The 20471-nt window shown below is 39.3% G+C and overlaps 1 protein-coding gene across 4 annotated transcripts in view; it reads left to right on the plus strand.

Annotated features, from left to right (window-relative positions):
• Window positions 1-20471, plus strand: part of TENM1 (teneurin transmembrane protein 1) — a 748569-nt gene that overhangs the window by 721720 nt on the left and 6378 nt on the right. For all 4 annotated transcript variants that reach the window (XM_064518178.1, XM_064518175.1, XM_064518176.1 and 1 more), the window contains 6 exons: window positions 4393-4565; window positions 6783-7018; window positions 13012-13308; window positions 17408-17795; window positions 18480-19700; window positions 20180-20322. In XM_064518178.1, the coding sequence (XP_064374248.1) occupies window positions 4393-4565; window positions 6783-7018; window positions 13012-13308; window positions 17408-17795; window positions 18480-19700; window positions 20180-20322 (2458 nt within the window). The remainder of the gene's footprint in view (window positions 1-4392; window positions 4566-6782; window positions 7019-13011; window positions 13309-17407; window positions 17796-18479; window positions 19701-20179; window positions 20323-20471) is intronic.

Here is a 20471-nt window from a genome sequence, read left to right on the forward strand (position 1 = left end):
ACAGAAAACACACTGAGGAGAATTAAGTTACTGTATAAATCCCCCAGAGGGGTAGTTGAGTCACCATCATTAGAGGTTTTTGAATTATATTTTATTACAATGCAAGGAGGATCAAAGCAGAGCAGACTGCTGCCTATTGCGTGGGATTCAAGGGGATGTTTTTCCCATCCTACCCTCCATTATTCTGCCAAAGACAGACTAAATTATTAGGGTTAACATAAGTATACACAATTAGAGGACCATTTTTGTCAGTATACTGGAAAACAAAACCATACAGGGCCTTCCTTCTTCAGTTCTCTTTATCAGGCATTTACTGATAGAATTTTAAATTATCATGAAACAAAACATTGCTCACTGTTGTCCTGGTGCTGCTTTAACACTGATCTGAGACTGTCACCTATTACATGCATAACTCAATTCAAATACATGCTTCTTTGTAATAACTTCAACACTAAGAGTGCCCCATTTAAATCACTACATGAGGATGGGATCAATCCAGACCATGAATCAATGATGCTTTCAAAAAGCTTTCACAATAGCTCTAAGTCATGCCTATTACTTCTTAAAATAGCGAACATCGTGTGTTGCAGGGCCTTGATTGTCATTTGAGTAGATGGGAATGTTAGAGCAGATTATTTGTAGTCATGTGCTTCTCAGTGGCTTTAATCTTGGTATTCTTACTCTGTCCCATTGACATTCAGTTTAAACCATTTCATGCAGTTATTGCTTAGGCCTGTTGTCCTCTGGCAAGTTGATGATTGAAGTATGACTCAAGTACAGTGAGATCTTGTTTTTAAAGGATGACACCTTCTTGCAATTGCCTCCCATTGTGTATAACACAGATTTCTTCACACGAAGATACCTGTGCCTTGGAAGGATGTTGCATTTTCTGAGAATAACTTGCTTAAAGACAAAAACAAATTCCAAAATAATACAATGTTTATGACTAACACAAGGATATTTTGCTAAATCAAACATTTTTCACACTTTCACTAGCTTAACTGCACCCCGCACATCCGTGCACTCCTGCCAGATGCCTGTTTGGCATTGTGATTTTCCTTGTCCCTTCCTTTCTGAGCTGTCGTCTTCACAGAAATGGGTTCACTGTAGTGACAAGAGAAGCAGGGGTCTCCCCAGCTGGCTTTCCCCATGGGTATCCCCATTTCCTTCTGTTCTTTTATTCCAGGACAGTCAGTAGCATTTAACAGAACTACAGTTACTATCAGAACAAAAACAACAGCAAAATCAAATAGTGAAGTAATGTCATAAATATTTATTGTTTGGTCCAAAATTTTAAGTCATCTTTCTAATATATTACAACTTCCTGAGAGACTGAGATATAAAATGTCATACATGCTGCTGTGGTCAGAGGGAAAATTCAGTACAATTAACGCTATGCTGGGGAGGGGTGTTTTCAGGAGCTGGTTCCCACCTTTTGCCATAAGTAGGTTATGGGGCGTGATGGTCCTTAGTCATTCTTTAACCAGACAGTATTTTCCAGACAGGTCACATTCTGAGCTGACATCTGATTTCAGTTTGAAAATTAGATTTTTTGGAGGGGTTACTTTAATACTGGAAGTGCTTCTGAGTTCCCATATAAACACAGTATTGGAGCTAAGAGAATTACCATATGAACAACTTTCAAATTGCTTGGAATCATCTTTTCTTTTTAGGCTAGATTTGCATTCGCATATAAAAGTTCAACCCGTGGCACTGTCAAGCTGAAACAGGGATGAGTTTGTTTAACAACACGTATCACACATACCTGGGAATATGAGCAAAGATAATGAACTGTTCAGAACATCTACCTATATGTCAGATTCCCTCACAGAGGGAAATTATTAAGAGGTAGAAAACCACCTACAAAAGTACTTGTCATCCATCTACTCTAATCTGATGGAATGAAAGTACTGAAAGAGCTCTTGCATAAAATTACAGCTAATGTACAATTTCCAGTCATCTAGATTTTTTTTAATGTTGGATCATTAAAGCCATAAAAGAGGAGAGGGGCACTGGGCCTCTATTAAATCAAGGACAAGAAAACACCTGCAAGAAACAACTCTCTCTGAAAAAATTAATTAGACTGCTTTCCCTTTGAAATTATATAACTCTTAACTGTATGCTACGCATAGAAATGCAAATAGATTGTGAAGATATATCCCCAAGTGTGCATTTCAGATATTGGTGAGCACTTCCTCATGTGAGTACTGAAATCAATGCAATTATTTGCATGATTAAATGGTCACTGACGTGATTAACAGTGGCATAACTGAGCCCCAAATTAACATCAAGAAATATGTCGTGATTCTATCCCCATCAGTATGGGTAGAACATTGCTCTGCAAGAATTTTTCCAAGTATGCTACTGTTCATCATGTGAAAGGTGGCAGAATCTGTCCTCAAAGGGTTAGGTTTCTTGGAGCAATCGGGAATAAAAAAACCCTTTAGATGGTCGTGCTGTGGATTCGTTACTGAGACACTGATCTGCGTGTTCTCACTGAAGTCAGTGGGATCAGGTACACAAGTATGGATCCATCGACATGTGTCCTACAATATCATTATAATTACTCAGTGCCATATCTGTCCTGCCATCCAGTAACTACTTACACCATTTTTCAGCTACATAGGAAGTTTTGTGCCTCATCATTAGCACTATCAGCAGCAGAGCTGGATCCTTAGCAGAAATGGATCCTGAGTCTTATGGGCAAGAACATTGCAGTAAGCTAGCTGCATTTACGCCATAAAAATTCATGATTTGGGGATTTTTCTAAGGTAAGGTAGAAAGTCCAAATAGACCAGCAAGTTCTCCTATCTGTTTAATCAAGCAGTAAATGAAATACAACTGACCAATGCTCATGGCATTTTCTAAATGATGAAGAGCAGGGATCTGAATCAGTTTTCATCGCTGGGTGTGGAAGCCAGTCAGTTTACACAGAGCCAGCATAAGGATGGAATGTAAATAAGTTGCATGGTGTATATGAGTGCCATAGGAAGTGAAGGAGAGAGAGATTATAGTATATTTAACATTTGATGGATTCATTTGTCAAAAAATGCAAGATGTTCACTAGTTCTTTCTCCAGTGTATCAGGTGAAAAAAGCAGCTGCTCTGTCTTTCTTTTTTATATCAGGGAGAGGGTATTTGTTCTCAAATTATTTTGGGGAGAAAGTATTTGTTCCCAAATACTTTTTGTGACATATAGATTTTGTCTGACTAATTGAGGGAAATGAGGGTCCCAAAGAAATGATGCTAACACGAAGTGGAGGACAAGTCCAGATCACTGTTGATAGGCATTGGAAGGGCTCCATTGGAGGCAATGGAGCTATGCCAGTTGATAAACCAGCTGAGGACATGTTTTGTGAATGAGAGGAGACAGTTAATAAAACATTAAAACTTAATTATGCTTTCCTAACTGCACAAATAGGCTTCTGCTTTATGAACATGAGTTGTTTTTAGTCATGCAAATGGATCAGCAGTATCAGTGAGGTCTCTTGGAGGAATAAAATGTGTTAGCATCAATAGGGTTTTAAGATGGGAGACATTAATATGTAAGAATATCAAGCAGTGATCATTGCTCTGCATTGTTTTTCATGTGAACCATCAGAAAGAACAAACGTGTCTGTAGAACTAAGAAGACCCATTGGAAACGCTGCTCCAAATCCCTTGCATTAATTACTCACTTTTCCGTAACATGACCTGATTCATATAAAGTATCTCAAACAAAAAGAATTTCTGTAGCACTGGTGACATGTAGGTTAGCTAGAATGTGGTGGTTTAGATTCTCTTGCTGTCGCTTCTGAGGAGAAGTTCTTGCTGATTTGAGCAGGCCCATGGGAATTAACACGTAAGTAAATACCATGTAGACAACTTAATCGCTGCAGATTTCAGTCCAGTTAAAATCCTCTTTAAATTTGGCACTCATACTATGTACTTAAACATCAGCAACAAAAGGCAGTTACTGAATATTGCAGTGTCTTAGAACTGGATTTATTTTAACTTACGTGTAGGAAAACGCCTTTTCCAAGGTGGGTTGGTTGCCTGAATGCTGAGTGACCTCCAGCGGCCACCCTCTTGTATCACATCGCAGCAGGTTTCAACCCTGACCACTGTGTGCGCAAATGGTGCGCAGAGGTGTGCAGAGGCTGAATCATGTAGTTGACATCTCATACTATTTCCAATTATATTTTATCCAGCACCACTGAAAAACAGTCTAAGTAGGAATTCAGGAAAGTAATGCAGCATTTTGAGTAAATAAATGCAACAATTTTTACCTTTTTACTTATTGCGCAGTGTTGAGAAGGGTTTTTTTTCTTTTATTCTTTTATTCTCTTAGGATTATCTGCAAAGCAATAGTGATGTATGTTCATGGCTCTTTTTTATCATCATCTATTTCAGATATGACTCTGATGGCCATCTGACCAACGCAACATTCCCGACTGGTGAAGTTAGCAGTTTCCACAGCGATGTTGAAAAACTGACAAGAGTAGAACTTGATACTTCAAACAGAGAAAATGTGATCACAGCCACAAACTTCTCCGCTACCTCTACAATATATACTTTAAAACAAGGTAAGTAAGGCATTTCTGTTACTTCTTCCCTAATTATTGCATTTCAAACTGTAGACATTATTGTGTTCCTAACCATTTGCCAAAAAAGACTAAAGCCGGTTCATTTCTTTCTTGCTTGCTTCAGTACAAACAGCTAGATACTACTTACAATTCTCGTGGAGTAGCTATTAGAAACCAGCCACTAGTGACTTCTTTTCCTCCTAGGAAGTGCTCAGTCCTGCAGATAGGTTCCATTTATTGAAATCTCCAATGTCTCCAGTCTTTATGTATATGCTACAATTTCAGTATTCAGAGGAGTTGGAATGACCTACAATACACTGAGCTTTGTTACTCTGAGAAATACTGCCCAAAGAGTGACGTGCTCTACCGACTCTTTAACACTGCAGTGCCTTGCTTAGCTGCCGCTGTGATTCTTTCTGGCAGTGCTGCATCCTGGCAGCAGGACTTGCAGGAAGGACCAAGGCATGACCCACATGGGCTAGTGCCTGCCTCTGGGGTGAAGTTTTGACTAGGCCACTGCAGACATCATAGTACTTCCCTGGCAGCTTCAGTCTGTTGGTATATCATATCTCTTGAGAAGAACTTACTCCCTGCCTGAAGAAAGTCCCCCAGTGTCCTCCTTCAGATTTTGCAGATTATCACAGTTCTGTTTTTATACAGTTTAATCAATTTGGGTTTTTTTCTCTTTGTTGATCCACTGTTGGCAGTGGATTGCAGGAGGAGGGGGAGAAGCTTTGAGAGAACTGCTAGTGGGAAATAGGTCTGCTTTACTTCCAGATCTGCTATAGAAAAGCTTTGTAACCCTGAGCAAGTCACAGAACTTTCCTGCCTCTCAGCTTTTAATCTATAAAAGAAAAAAGGAAGAACTCACCTCACAAGGCATTCATTCCTCTTCACTGATGTATTAGAGAGAAGACGCTGAAGAAGTGGAAAGTATTATGCTATATTATAGCATTGTATCACCTTTTAGTCTTTGGGTGATTGCATCTGCAGTTTGCTTCAGCTACCCACTGCATGATTATGTTTGTCCTTAAATATGCAGCTTCTCAAGGTTGGGATGTTAGCTGATTCTATCTTAGGAAAGTGCCTAGCGTGCTGCAAGCAGCATCAGAAATAAACAGCCATAGTTGTGGCTAGCATGCTTATGAATTCGTATAATTTGCATATTTCCATATCTCTGTGAAACTATCATGAAGCATCTTGTAAACATACAATCAGACACCTTATGTCTGAGTCACAAAGTCTCTTTCAATGCAATGACTGTTATCTTCACTTTCTGACATGGCCAAATATTTTCCATGTATTCATGTCCCAAGAGCTGCACCAATTGCTTCCATGTGGACCAGCTAAATAAAGGATCCTTCTCATAGTCACTAGCTGGTAAGGTGCTGTGTATTCAGTCGTATTTTAAGGGTGAGAGTTTGTACTTTGTCTCTCAGCACTAAATGTACAGGCTCAGGATCAAGTCATCACCTGTCGGCTGAGCCACAGTGACTTCCCCCGTGCACATCCTTAGCCTCTCCCAAGCGCAGGGAAGGGATTGCAGTGCACAGGCAAGGGAAAGGAGGTGTCAGCCTTCTGCAGCGCAGTCCTGCACCTCTGGAGTTGCTCGCTGTGCTACCACTGGCTGTTTTTCTCCCAGCACTGCTTGCCCAGTGTCCTTCGTGCATCAGACCTCAGGCTTGTGGCTGGCCATCACTGCGCCTGTACCCTTACGTCCTGCTACTAATGGGAGAGAGGAGACCTTTTTAGTACAGTGATACCAAGCAGAAGGGCCAGAATGGGAGACCGGTTGTCATCCTAGACATTTATGAAAATAGCTTTCATGCTTGACCTTAGATATTCAGCGCATTCATTCATTTTAAACAGCGTGATATTCTGTTAGCATGTCCCAACATGCTAAAATCATCAGAATATCGGCGGTCAAAACCTAGCTTACAAATCTGCATATTTTTAGGCTGAAAGCAAAAGCTCTTTATGTCTGCTGCAGGAAGCCTTCACAATAGAAATAATCAGGCCAAACATAATAAAAAAGCTCTTTACAGACGGGAAGACCTGCAGGTTACAGGTTGCAGAAATCACACTGCAGTTGGTATGTATTCAGCTGTCTGTAAACTAGGGGCAAACAAAACCCTTTTGCATCTAACATTTGCTTTATAAAGCTGTATATCTGAACTTTCCTGTGTTTCCTGGTTTTGGTTGTTGTTTTTTTGACAGATAATACGCAGAATATCTACCGGGTCAGCCCAGATGGGTCTCTGAGAGTCACCTTTGCCAGCGGAATGGAAATCACTCTTAACACAGAGCCTCATATTCTAGCAGGAGTCGTCAGCCCCACTTTAGGGAAGTGCAATATCTCCCTTCCTGGAGAGCATAACTCAAATCTCATTGAATGGAGGCAAAGGAGGGAGCAGACCAAAGGCAATATCTCTACATTTGAGAGAAGGTTAAGGGTAAGGCTTCCTCTTGTGTAAAGTGCAGTGTTCCCTTTGAAAGCCATTGAACAAAAGCCAAGTTGAAATATTCTACTTTATAAGAATTGCAATGGAAAGTTTGTATCAATGGTGGGCCCCAGCCATGAATTTCAAAACCAGACTCCACCGGCACTCACAGGGATGTTTGATCTCTGTTTGATTTTCGTTGTTAGACTTGACCTGAAGACATAATTACTTTTTCTATTCTGCTTCTTTTTCAACTAAGAACTTAATTATGCCTTTGGAAGAAGCTGCGAGCAAAGGACGATGCATAGTTACTCTGGCACAGCAGCAGACTTGGAACCAGGTTCTGTCTCTCTCAGATCTAGCAGCCCTTTTTGTTCTGGGGGAAATAACATGTGCCAGCCTGTGCCTGGTGCAGATGATTTCCCAGGGCCCCCACCCTTGGTGTCCTGGCCAGTACATCTCCTGCATGCAGTAATAGCGCAGAGCCTCTCTGTATATCCAGGCAGGCTGTGTATGTTGCCCTCTACCTCCTCATACTACCCATGATGCAGTTTCAAACCTCTTCACTCCACTAGCTGGGTTACAATATGGCTCTAACAAAGAATTATTTTAACATTGCATCCGTGGTTTGTATTTATTTTCCTGAGAACTCACAGACTACGATGCCAGATGGTCAACATTCAGCATTTAATTAGGTAAAGCTAAGACTCAAAGCGACTGCTACCTTGCCGAAAAGGTTTTTGAAGAAATCCGTGTTGTTTTTCGTGTGAATACTGCTGAAAACGCCTGTAACAATAGTAGGACTGAGAATTTTAGCCTTAAAAATACTGCATTATTAACTGCAACCTGTCTGGATAGGCGCATCTCTCAAAGTATATCTTTTAGCTCTGAAAGTACAAACTGGTTGTTAAAATCTCTGGATTGTCTTTTGATTGTCAGGCCCTACGTATTTTTTACTCAAGAAGTTCATCAGGTCAATTTTCAATTGTGCTGATGAATCAGAAACCCTAGGCTTGGATAATCTGGCCAGACTGTCCACCGTGTGTGAAACACACATTTGAAAGGGCATCTTTCACACTTCACAGTCACAATTATTTTATAAGGATGTTGCAAATGGGAAAAAACTTCATTTAGTTTTTCTTGCCCTTCCTCTGACTGCCTCTTCTCCATCATAGCATGAGTCCTCATAGCCCTGACCAGGGATGCTGCTGAACAGCTCCTTACCCTATTACAATGGCAAATGTATGTGTTACAAGATGGCAGGATGCAAGTTATGGCCTCCATGGCTTACTTTACATAATCAATGCATTCAGTATGATTTCGTGCTTAAATAACTGCATAGTGTGTATTTATTTAAGGGCGTTACATAATAAAAGTCTCAATTGGAAATTACATAGTCAGTCATCTATTCTGCTTATGTTGCAAGGGCCAAATTGTTCCTGACAGTTATATTTTAACATACTGCATTCTGCAGTTTTCCTGTAATGCAATTTATATTTTCTATTGCTGAAATTGATTGCAGGTTGTTTTAACATATTTTCCCTTGCTTCTCTCTGTTCCTTATTATTGCATGCCAAAAAAAAAATGGGAAGAAATTCACAAATTGGTCAGGATTAGATGGATTCTGGCTGCAGGCCTAAAATACACCTGTTCATGGAAATAGTTCAGAACTTAAGCCATCCAGAGGTCAACTGTTTGCCCTCTCTGTCAGTCTCTTGGTGCACAGAACCACTAGTGTATTAGTCTTTCTCCCCCGTCACCATCCGCCCAGTGACAGGATCTGCAGTGTAAGAATCGCTTTGATGTGCTGCTGTCTTAAAGTTTCTGCCCCTCCAAAAGTGTCCACTAACAAACAGCCCAGCAGCTGGATGTTGCATCACTGGTTCTGCAAAACTACAGCTGCCTTTTATACCTACCCAAGATTAAGGGCACATGTGGATTGACCCTCTCTACTCAAAAAGACCTGTCAGTTGCTTGTATGACAAGGTTTTCCCCTGCCTTGACTGCGCTGAGCTCTGGGACCGTCTGTCCGCCAGGGGCTGAGGGCTGTCATGGGGCAAGGCTGGGGCGATCTGGTGGGGTAGAGTATTAACTGAGGATTTGATAGTGGAAAGGAGGAGGAGAAGTATTCTGAGCATAGGATATGCCATGTAAATATGGACAAGAGAAATGGACAAGCAGCCTGTTGAGGCCAATAAAGAGGACATTGGAGGTGAAGTATATGGCTCATGGTGTTCAGCTTTAATGCTGAGACTTTTGCATGGGATGCCAATAAAGTGGGGAGTTGATGGAGGTGTAAGGAGCTGGAACAGTGCCGCTGGAGAGGAAGGCAAAGTATCAGTAGCATTTACCCAGAGGCAGCTGTCTCTACCTGGTGACTTGGTTATTAAAGGAAAAGTGCAAGAAATCAGGAGCAAAAATACCATCATATCGTGTTTGAAGCAGTAAGTCCAGTAGTGAAAGGGATTTAGGGCTTTTTGTTGACAAATCCTTCAGTACTGCAGAAAAGAAAAGGTAGCAGCAATAGAAGCACTTGTGCTGGATGAGGTTCTGGTGAGACCTTGCTCAGAAAACTTCTAGTGAGTCATATTTTGAAAATAAAGTTAAGCACTTAATATGCCATGATTAGCACAATAGGAAGTGTGTTGGAAAGCTTGCAATGTAGGGCAATAAGTACTATGCTGAACTTTGAGAATATATGTAAGAAAAAGCTCTGGGCGTTGGACCAGTTCTCAGTGGAAATGAACAGACTTGCAGGAGCCCTCAGTTAAAGAAAAAACAGCACAGTGGAAGAGTTTTCTGAAAAAAAGAACTTTTTCTGAAAAAAATCAGGCTTAAAGATGTCACTTAAAGATCAATGCTGATAAAGTCATTGAAGCAAATGGTTTGAGTGCTTAGAGGTATAAATTAGAAAGCAGGTAACTGGGAATGCGAAAAAGGATGACCTTGTTGAAAAGTAGAAAGCTTTTCCTTCTCTGCCACTTCCTAACATTTTTAATTCTTAATCACAATTAACAGACATCTTGAAAGCATGTCATGCTATTAGTATAAAATCAGTTTTGGATAAGAGGCCACTGTTAGCATGTTCTGAAGAATATTGTAGAAGTTGTGTTTTAAACTGAAATTACTGCATGGTGTGAATTCCCTGTTTCAGAAATAGAGCAGAAATGAGTAAGTTAGCTAAAATGCTAGAAAAGACATCTAACTTCATCTCAGTATCTGACTCAATGGGGGAAGTGGGAATTAATCACAGCTTTCCTTTAAGTAAGTGTAGAATTGCCTGCCCTGGTATTTCCTGAAAGTATATAAAACAGTCTGTAGGCTTGTATGCATTTTATATTAATAATAAATCTGTCTACAATCAGGCATTTTAACATCAATCTTGATCTAGCAAGACTTCTTTTTATCAATTGAATCGCTATTTTAATTGACTTCTAAAAATGAAGCAAAGGCTGTTGTTAAAACCAACGAGCATGATGCATAGTAATATACTGATTAGAATTCAGCTCTGTTCACTCCTGTCTTTTGCATAACTTAGAAGGAACTTGGCATTGGATGTAATCCAGTTTTTGTAAGTGAATATCTACAAAATTGAAAATTGGATGCTTGGCCAGTCTTACTTATTTATGCGTACTATTTTTCTTTTTTTAAATAACAAAAATGGAGATAATGCATTGGCCCCAATTCAATTCAAAAGTCCTTTACATATAGGCTTTGATAGATATATTTATTATGGTATTTAGGAAATTATTCTCCTTTATTAACCAGTCTTATAGGAAGTCCTAATGACAGGACGTCCTCTGGACCCTGAGGAGCTACTGTGTATCAATCTACTTCCACTCAAATCAAAATACAGACAAGGAAGTAACATAATCATCTCCTCCAGTTTACCCATTTTAGATACTTTAGGTTTGAGAGTTAAACTCAAGAACGATACACCTGTGTGATTATTTACATTGCAATATTTCTGGCACTAGAACTAATGAAAGCATAGCCAAATACTGTTTTAAAATATATAGTAAATATGTCTGTTTATGAACCATTAGCATTGTTATTGAAATCAGCTGAATTTTTTCCCTGTTTTCATCAGCTGAAATTCTGGCCTGACGTAGCTTTTAGAAACCAGTTCTTCCTAGCTTGTAATAACATACAGGAGCTCCATTTTCTCTTAGGAGCACCTTACTAAGTTTTATATATGCTGGAGGAGTCATCTTCCAGAAACCATGGAGATTTGAAACGAACATTTCAGTGACAACATAGAAATGAGGGCTGGTGTCCGTGTTTTACCCCGTCTTGCCTTGAGACGGTGTTAGATTTTAAGTCAAATCTTGTTTAAGAAAGTAAACAAACGAGACATAAAATACGGAACACGAAGGAAGTGATAAAATATACACATACCTGTTTTAACTATGTGAGCTTTTAAATACTGCTCTTACCCTTCTTCACTGCTAATTCTGCGTCTGTTTGATTTTCACTCTTACTGATTGTATCATTCCTGAAATCTAGATTGCAAGAGATTTGTATTCAAGACTTTCCTTTTTACTGTCTGTATCCTACAATAATAATAGCAATAAGAACATTAAATATGTACATAGATAGTAAATGAATATGAGCTAGGCTATATCCCCTGCTTGCTTTTCAGATATTTTACCACGAGCAGTTTTTTCAGAAATTGCAGGAAGTTTGCAAAGAAATATATTATCATAAACTTAATCCATCAGACTGCATACAAGCAAATATAGTTGAACTGAGCATCACATTTTACTTGGGCTCCTTACCAATCATTAGAGCATAAATCGTAATAGTTACAGCAGTCTACAGGGGTATATAGGTATTTTACAGCTATTGTAAATGAGCAGTATTAAAGTTAGACATGTGTGCATATAAAACCACAGGAATGGTAGTTGGAGAAAGAACACCTGCTTCTTCTAGATTTTCAAATTATTTTGTATCTAAAAACAGAAAGAGGAAAGAAAAAATGTTCTTTCTAATCACTGCCACCATATGATCACAGCTTGAATTATTAAACAGGCATTCTTAACCATTTACTTTACAGCTATGCCTGCAGGTCTCAGTGAGGACCAAGCACTGTGCTGGGCACCATGCGAACACCTAAACTGGCATCATCTCTGCTGCGAGGAATTACCTTGCAATTTATTAATTGGAATAGATTAATACAAATGATGCTGAAATACAGTGAATTAATGCAATGAGTGCATGGAGCATTGATCTGAAAAAGACATGTCAATAAACAATGTTTTAAGGTTACCTAAATTATATCCCTGATTTAAATGGAGTTTAATGTTAATAGTGACTGCCCAGTGACTTGCATCATTTAAGAAGGCAGATGATGAGAGCACTGGATAAATGTATTTTGTCTCTGGGAATCTGGCTCAGCATTTGACTTGACTCTTCTCATGAGAGCTTTCCCCCGCCAGTGTGAGCGGCCCGAGCCCTGGCTGTGGGCTGCCTTTGGGACGAAGGAGAAGGGCAACCATGAGCAGGGCCGTGGGTACCCGCAAACATCGCTCTTCCCTTCCCAGTGTCCGTGTGCAGCCCACCATCAGCTATCTCCGAGGAGCAGCTAACCTACCAATATTAATGGAGTTCAGGAGAGAGTATGCAAGAGAAGGTGGTTCTGTTGATTTGTGAACCCAACTCAACTGCACATCTTTGGCCTCAAAAAGTCAATCCACAGCAAGATGAAAGTTGAGGAGAAAGGAAAGAAGAAGAGCTTAGGAAAAGAGGAGAGCAGAGAGGAAAGAAAGTTGAGCACATGGATATAGGAAGCATGGTGTAATGTGACACATAGTGAAACCGAATGCAAGTAGTGTTTTCTGTTTCTTGGTCCTCTTCTTTCCCATGAGAATATTTTTCTGTTTTCCTGTCTTTAGTAAGCACTGAGTTAACAATCATACTGTTAAACCTTTGCACATTTTGATTAGAGTTATTGTATGTAATTACTATGCATTGTTTTTCTTACCTTGCTGTATCTTTGTATTTAGGCCCACAATAGAAATCTGCTGTCCATTGACTTTGATCACGTAACCAGAACAGGAAAGATTTATGATGATCACCGAAAATTCACTCTTCGGATTATGTATGACCAGACAGGACGCCCAGTTTTGTGGTCACCCATCAGCAAGTATAATGAGGTCAATATCACTTATTCACATTCTGGATTAGTGACCTATATCCAAAGAGGAACCTGGACTGAGAAAATGGAATATGATCCAAGTGGGAACATTATTTCCAGAACATGGGCAGATGGTAAAATATGGAGTTACACATATTTAGAAAAGGTAAATCATTTTAAAAGTGGATTGTTGAACCAAGGAGAAAATATTTGTTTTGATGAAGATACTGTATTGTGAACAATGTTATAATCATATCTCTAGCAAGAGTGTTTAAGATTTTTTTAAACAGAAATTGCATACAGTTATATAACTAGATGTCTTTGGACAGTCATCTCTTTTCAGAACTGTGTTTAATCACTATTAAAACTAAAATTCAGTGAAATGTTTTTTAATTTAATTTTTACAAATAGATTTGAAAACAAACTATTTCCAAAAGAAATTCAAATCTGAATGTTGATGCAAAATAAATAATGCTACAGACTGTAATGTTATTCAGTCACACATTTATGTTACATTAGGCACACTGAATTAAACCACCAACTTTGACTTTTTGTCTAAATTCAGCTCATCTATTTTATCAGAACCCTGTAGATAGATAGTTTTCAGATGTAAAAAAAAAGTGGAGATTAAAATGCTTAATCCCATATGACACCAGCTCAAACCAACTATAGTTTAGTTATGGAGAAATTTATTAGCACCTCCCATTTGTTTAGTAGGTAGGTAAAATTGGTCTCAGTCCAAGTTCAAGTGAAGCTGTCACTGTTGAAAAATACGTTGCCATTCTGTATAACAAAAAGTGAAAAATATAGTAGTCACTGAAAACTGCATCTTGTTCATCTGTTGATGAATCTCATTTGATACTATTTTTTCTCTCAAACCCAAAAAGCCAATCTGCATTTTTAAAGCTTTCAGAACTTAGTGTGAATTTATATTCACATAGCACAAGTCCTTTTAAACTTTTATTTAAATAGCACAGGCGTAGACTCTCCAATGTACCCTGAGTTTGTAAAACATTTTTTTCTGAACCTGTTAACCACAGGGAAAGGATAGAAGGGGGCAGGTGAGGTAAAACTGATTGGAGTATTACACGCAAGAAATCCAATGACTTTGAAGTTATTTATATATTTAAAAGTTCCAAATGTGTACTTTTAAGATAAACTTTGCTGTACTTATTTTGAATGTGTTTCAGCCTGATCCTCAAAAAACTTGTATCTAACCCAGAGAAAAAAATGATTCATGCTGGCGAATGCATAAAAATGTGGTTCTTTCCTTGTCTGCATGCAGAGTGGCTTTCGCACTTGTTAACAAGATTGGCAAGCCCTAGAAGCTTCAGAAGTTTGCTTCAGATAAATTTGTCAGGGCTTCTTTTGTCTGTATGCTCTTCTGCAAATTGCAAGTAAACAGGCATTTAGTACAGCTTTCAAATATTTGGGCAATGTGCCTTTCAGAGAGTCTTTTATTTCTTCTTTGGGCCTAATGGACCATAAATTTGGAAAGATGTATGCTTTTATCTTTCCAAACCACTTTATCTGTTCATAGCTTATGATAAGCTTATAAATAAGTCATGTAACTTAAAACTGATGTGCTGGAATCCTGCACAAATGGACAAATCCTGATCTCGTAGAAGCAAATGGCAAAAGCATACTAGTTCGGGTAGAAATAGGCTTGATTGATGCTGTAACTTGTCATTAAAATTACTGAAAGTCGTAGACACCATGAACGTAATCTCCCAGACATTTAATGTACCTTCATCACTGTTTGTTGCAAAGAAAAACAAATTCACTGTCAAAATTGGACATTGAGGTACCATTTTGTGGCCCCATTGAAGTCAATAGCTCATTGTGTTAATTATGTAATGATTGTTAAGGGTCGTCCGAAACCTGATGAGACCCAGTGATTCCTTTTACCAAAAAATCAATTATATAGTTCACCTCCAATTTATAGGTATTTACTTTTTCATTTATTAGCACTTTGTGAGTTAATTGTATGTCTTCATGAATCTCTCCTTTCCAAGGTTAGTCACAATAATTTAAATTTTAAAAAGCACTATGATAGTGGTACTGTAAATGGCTTTTACTAATCAGATTCAATTTCCCTTGTTTTGGTCCCTTTCAGTAATTAGTTAATGGCCATATAAAATCTCCTGAGTTCTCAAAGCTTAGGTGTGAAATCCTGCTGTTTACAGCCAGACAAAACAGATGAGCGATGGCGTGTGTGTGTTGCACAGAAATGACATCTAGTGGCCATTTGCAGCATTTCTGTGTATTCCCAGCAGAGCGCCGAGTAATCGCCACTGCTTCTCTCAATGCATCATGCGACATCAATCAGAGGAGGCTGACCGGGCTCCAGTCGCTTTTATAAAATGACAGGGTTTTGGATATTTTATGAGCTACCCTCTGAAATCCTTTAAAACAATTAGAGCCCAATTTGTGTAAATAGTTCAAAAATCTATTGTAATATTATTAGGATGAATAGGGAATTACTTCATTTCTCTTCATAGTATCCTCTGATACTATAGACAGGATACTAAGTCTCCAGTCCTTCTAGTGTCTATCTTTTTACTATCCTGGACAAAAGTGGAAAAGCCACAAAATACTGCAAAAGTGGCACACAGGGGCACTAAAGTTATATTAGAGATGTTTCTGATCTTGTTATTCATGCTCTGTCAATGGCAGCCAGCTTAAAAGCAGGCCCGGGAGCCGTATATAGAGCGAGGCATCACATCAGTGCTAGGAGAGAGTTCAGCCAGTGGTTTACTGCAGGCTGGGGACTGGTGACTGAAGGTGAAAATAAAATAAACACTGTGTATGTTAGAAATGCTTGGCAGACCAGCAATAAAGCGGTCAGAAAAAGCTTGGTAGAAAGGGCTACTATCACCAGTTGGCACTGGCTAGCCTGCGAGTGGCATATGCTGGTGCTCCCTGGCTTGCGGACGGGTGACAGATGTCTTTCGCTAAAGGCAGGAAGAAATACACCATGAGAGGGCAGCAGGGAAGGGAAGGGGAGGGAAGGAGCGGGGAAGGAGGATGGCTGAGGCTTAGCCCATCTTCAACCCTTCAGGTAGGCACCTCGGGCTTTTGTCAGAGCAAAGTGGCTTAGACCAATGTTACTTAACCCATTGCAGGCTGAGCCCTTGGTGTTTTCTTCCCTGAGTTTCTTGAGCTTAGAGAAAAAAGTCTTTTTTCTGATTTCTTTCCCCAATTTTTCTGATTTCTTTCCCCAATGCTTTGTGGAAAAGCACAATTACAGTGTTTCTCAAAAGAATTTGTTTTGCCTCAGCTGTGCAAAAGCACAAGTTTGCTTATGCACCTGGTAGATTTGGGCCAAGAACTTTGCAATATCAGAGCTACGTTTAAGCTCAGACGTTGTGGTGAGGCTGCACAGCGCTCAAGTACAGCCAAGCAGCTTATTAGAGCTGGGAGAACGCTACAAAGTTCTCCCGTGGATTTTCCCTCTGTGTTTTCATTATGCTTGTTTCAACAGTGACGCTTCACCAGTGGCCTTGTACTCTGCGCTCTGTGACCTTACACGTGACTGGTGGAAAGGGTTTAGAGAATGCAAACTTTAAATTTGCACAGGAAAATGTGTCTGCCATGCTTGCACATTCATCTGCCAAACAAACCAACCAGATGTCATTGACGAACCATGATTAACCAACACAGGGCAGTTTTCAAGTACTGGTGTAGAAATTTTCTTCTTTTTAAATATTAAATGCCAGAGGTAGAGGTAGTCACACCAAAAAACCTGCAGAGCATTTTGATCCATCCATAAGCCTGGGGATACTCTGACCTCTAGGGCAATATGCCTTTAGTAGAAGATACACAGGGGTGTATGTCTATGCTAGAAATATGCACAGTGCCAATAAAAGCTAAGCACCTCATGCACACCATCTGTACCATTGCTGGAACAGATGCTCCACCTGTGCACGGGGGGGACAGGTTCCCTCTGTTTTTGCTTCCTGAGAGAAGGACCTAAATATTTCAGAGCAACATAGCAAGTCAGCATGAGGCTGAAATGCTACTGAGAGCCACATCTGCCTTCCAGTTTGGGGTCCTTGCATCTTGACTTATTATCATTCCCTTTCTGTTTTGAGCCACACTGACGGCCAGGTTTCCTGGAGCTTTATTTTGGGTCGTGCAGAGAGTAAGAGCAAACTACAAGAGTGGATGGTCATTTCAGCATTTCCTTAATCTTCAGGCCCTCACTAGATTAATGATCATTTGCTTGCTCGGCCACTGACACTGCCGTTCCTGTCTGATTGCAGTCGGTGATGCTCCTCTTGCACAGCCAGCGCCGCTACATCTTTGAGTACGACCAGTCAGACTACCTGCTCTCGGTTACCATGCCGAGCATGGTGCGCCACGGCCTGCAGACCATGCTCTCCGTCGGGTACTACCGAAACGTCTACACCCCGCCCGACAGTAACGCTGCGTTCATACAAGATTTCACCAGGGATGGACGCCTTCTGCAAACATTATATCCTGGAACAGGACGCAGAGTCCTTTACAAATACACCAAACAGTCCCGACTGTCAGAGATTCTTTATGATACTACCCAAGTCACCTTCACCTACGAGGAATCTTCTGGGGTTATTAAAACAATACACTTAATGCATGATGGGTTCATCTGCACCATCAGATACAGGCAAACAGGTTCGTGTAACTGTGACTACTTTGCTAAAGTTTTTGGCCTTGATTCTGCTAACAACACTTGCCTGGCATGAAATTCCATTATTTTTTATATATAAATGTTCTCATTTTTATGTTTTAATAGAAAAATACGTGTGTATATCTCTATGTCTATGTCCACAGGCATATATAGCTGTCCCATTTGAAATACACAGTTTTCTTTTTATTGCTTGATATGGAATAGCTCTCCTAATGTTTGATTGTTTTTATTCCACTGTGTGGATATTTGTTAAATACTAAATCAGGTTGTTTTATTGTTTGTATTTTCAAGTTTCTCTGTTTATACCATACCAGAACATAAATTCAAAGGGACTGTTTATATGAGGAAGGAAATCACCATGTAAAATAAGTTCAAGTTAGAATTATCTCATAAGTAAAGAGAAATCATAATTATGAATAAAATAGCATTCATTTTAAACAAATGTTAATAAAATATAAATATTTTGAAGAGCAAGCATTAATAAAGGTTTGTGAGAGAATAATCTAACATATTCTTACTTAATGTTACAGTCTGAGACAGGCAAGTAGTACCAAGACTCAGGGGTATATTTGAATTCATAGCTTGTCTTTGCTAGTTCTGTAAGTATACTGTGGACATAATTCATTATTTTCCTTGCTTTTGCCCTTTTTCCTATTTATTATGCACAGGTCCACTTATTGGTCGCCAGATCTTCAGGTTTAGTGAAGAAGGACTTGTAAATGCCAGGTTTGACTACAGCTACAACAATTTCCGTGTCACAAGCATGCAGGCCATGATAAACGAGACACCTCTTCCCATAGACCTATACCGTTACGTTGATGTCTCTGGCAGGACTGAACAGTTTGGGAAATTCAGTGTAATTAATTATGATTTAAACCAAGTTATAACCACCACTGTGATGAAGCATACCAAAATTTTTAGCGCCAATGGCCAGGTGATCGAAGTACAATATGAGATTCTTAAATCTATTGCTTACTGGATGACCATCCAGTATGATAATATGGGTCGTATGGTGATCTGCGATATACGCGTAGGTGTAGATGCCAATATAACAAGATACTTTTATGAATATGATGCTGATGGTCAACTTCAGACTGTGTCTGTGAATGATAAAACCCAGTGGCGCTACAGCTATGACCTTAATGGCAACATCAACTTGCTGAGTCATGGAAATAGTGCTCGCCTCACTCCTCTGCGATATGATCTTAGGGATCGCATTACCAGACTTGGAGAAATTCAGTATAAAATGGATGAAGATGGTTTTCTCAGACAAAGAGGCAATGAAATCTTTGAGTACAACTCCAATGGTCTACTGAACAAAGCTTACAATAAAGTGTCTGGCTGGACTGTGCAATACTGTTACGATGGTCTTGGAAGACGAGTTGCAAGCAAATCAAGTCTAGGACAACACCTACAATTCTTCTATGCTGATCTCTCCAACCCAATAAGAGTTACTCACTTGTACAATCATACTAGCTCAGAAATAACATCTCTATATTATGATCTTCAAGGTCATCTCATTGCAATGGAATTAAGCAGTGGAGAAGAGTATTATGTTGCTTGCGATAATACTGGAACACCTCTAGCTGTATTCAGCAGTCGGGGCCAAGTCATAAAAGAAATTTTGTACACTCCCTACGGAGAGATCTACCAGGACACGAATCCAGATTTCCAGGTTATCATTGGTTTTCATGGAGGACTCTATGATTCTCTTACTAAACTCGTGCATCTGGGCCAGAGGGATTACGATATTATTGCTGGTCGGTGGACAACACCGAATCATCATATATGGAAGCACCTGAATGCTGTCCCACAACCGTTTAATCTCTACTCATTTGAAAATAACTACCCCGTTGGCAGAATCCAGGATGTTGCTAAGTATACAACAGGTAAAAGTAATATATTTCTTATGCAAATACAGTCTGGGATCAAATTCCTGTATGGATCCAAGACTTCAGAAGTCATTTGCACTCATCAGAAAATACTATTTGGCTCTGCTCTTGCATATGTTAAAGTTGTTTCTTTAATAGCTACCGTCTTACAGAGCTTTATCTATTTTCTATAGCCTTTTAGATAATCGATAAAATAATTGATAGTCGTATTTGCTGCTTTTCTACATGCCAAAATCAGAAGAAGAATGGAGGCAGCATAATCTGATTTTTTTCCATTTTAAGTAGAAAGAAGGTACGCTATTGATTTCAGTATAGCTATGTTTTTTAATCAGATCATTTGTTTTCTTCAATAAATGCTGAAACCAGTACTGAAAACATAAACTGATCTGAAATCATTATTTCTACATAGCTGGGATTTCTAAAATTTACATGCCTAATTAGATGGCCTTGCTAGAATGCTTTGTTTTGTTTTGTAGACATTGGAAGTTGGCTAGAGCTGTTTGGTTTCCAGTTACACAACGTACTACCTGGATTCCCAAAACCAGAGATAGAAGCTTTGGAGACAACATACGAACTTTTACAGCTTCAAACAAAAACCCAAGAGTGGGATCCCGGAAAGGTTAGCAAAAACTCAGGCTGTTCAAATGTTTCTAATTCTAAATTAAGGAACTTTTTGTAGAATATAATGGAGACCAAGGAAATGATGTGGCAATATCTTTCAACTTGACAGGCAAATAGTCTAATCATGCTAGCAAACTAGCTCTTGTC

The sequence above is a fragment of the Dromaius novaehollandiae genome, chromosome 11 (assembly GCF_036370855.1).
Source record: "Dromaius novaehollandiae isolate bDroNov1 chromosome 11, bDroNov1.hap1, whole genome shotgun sequence".
NCBI classification, from domain to species: Eukaryota; Metazoa; Chordata; class Aves; order Casuariiformes; family Dromaiidae; genus Dromaius; species Dromaius novaehollandiae.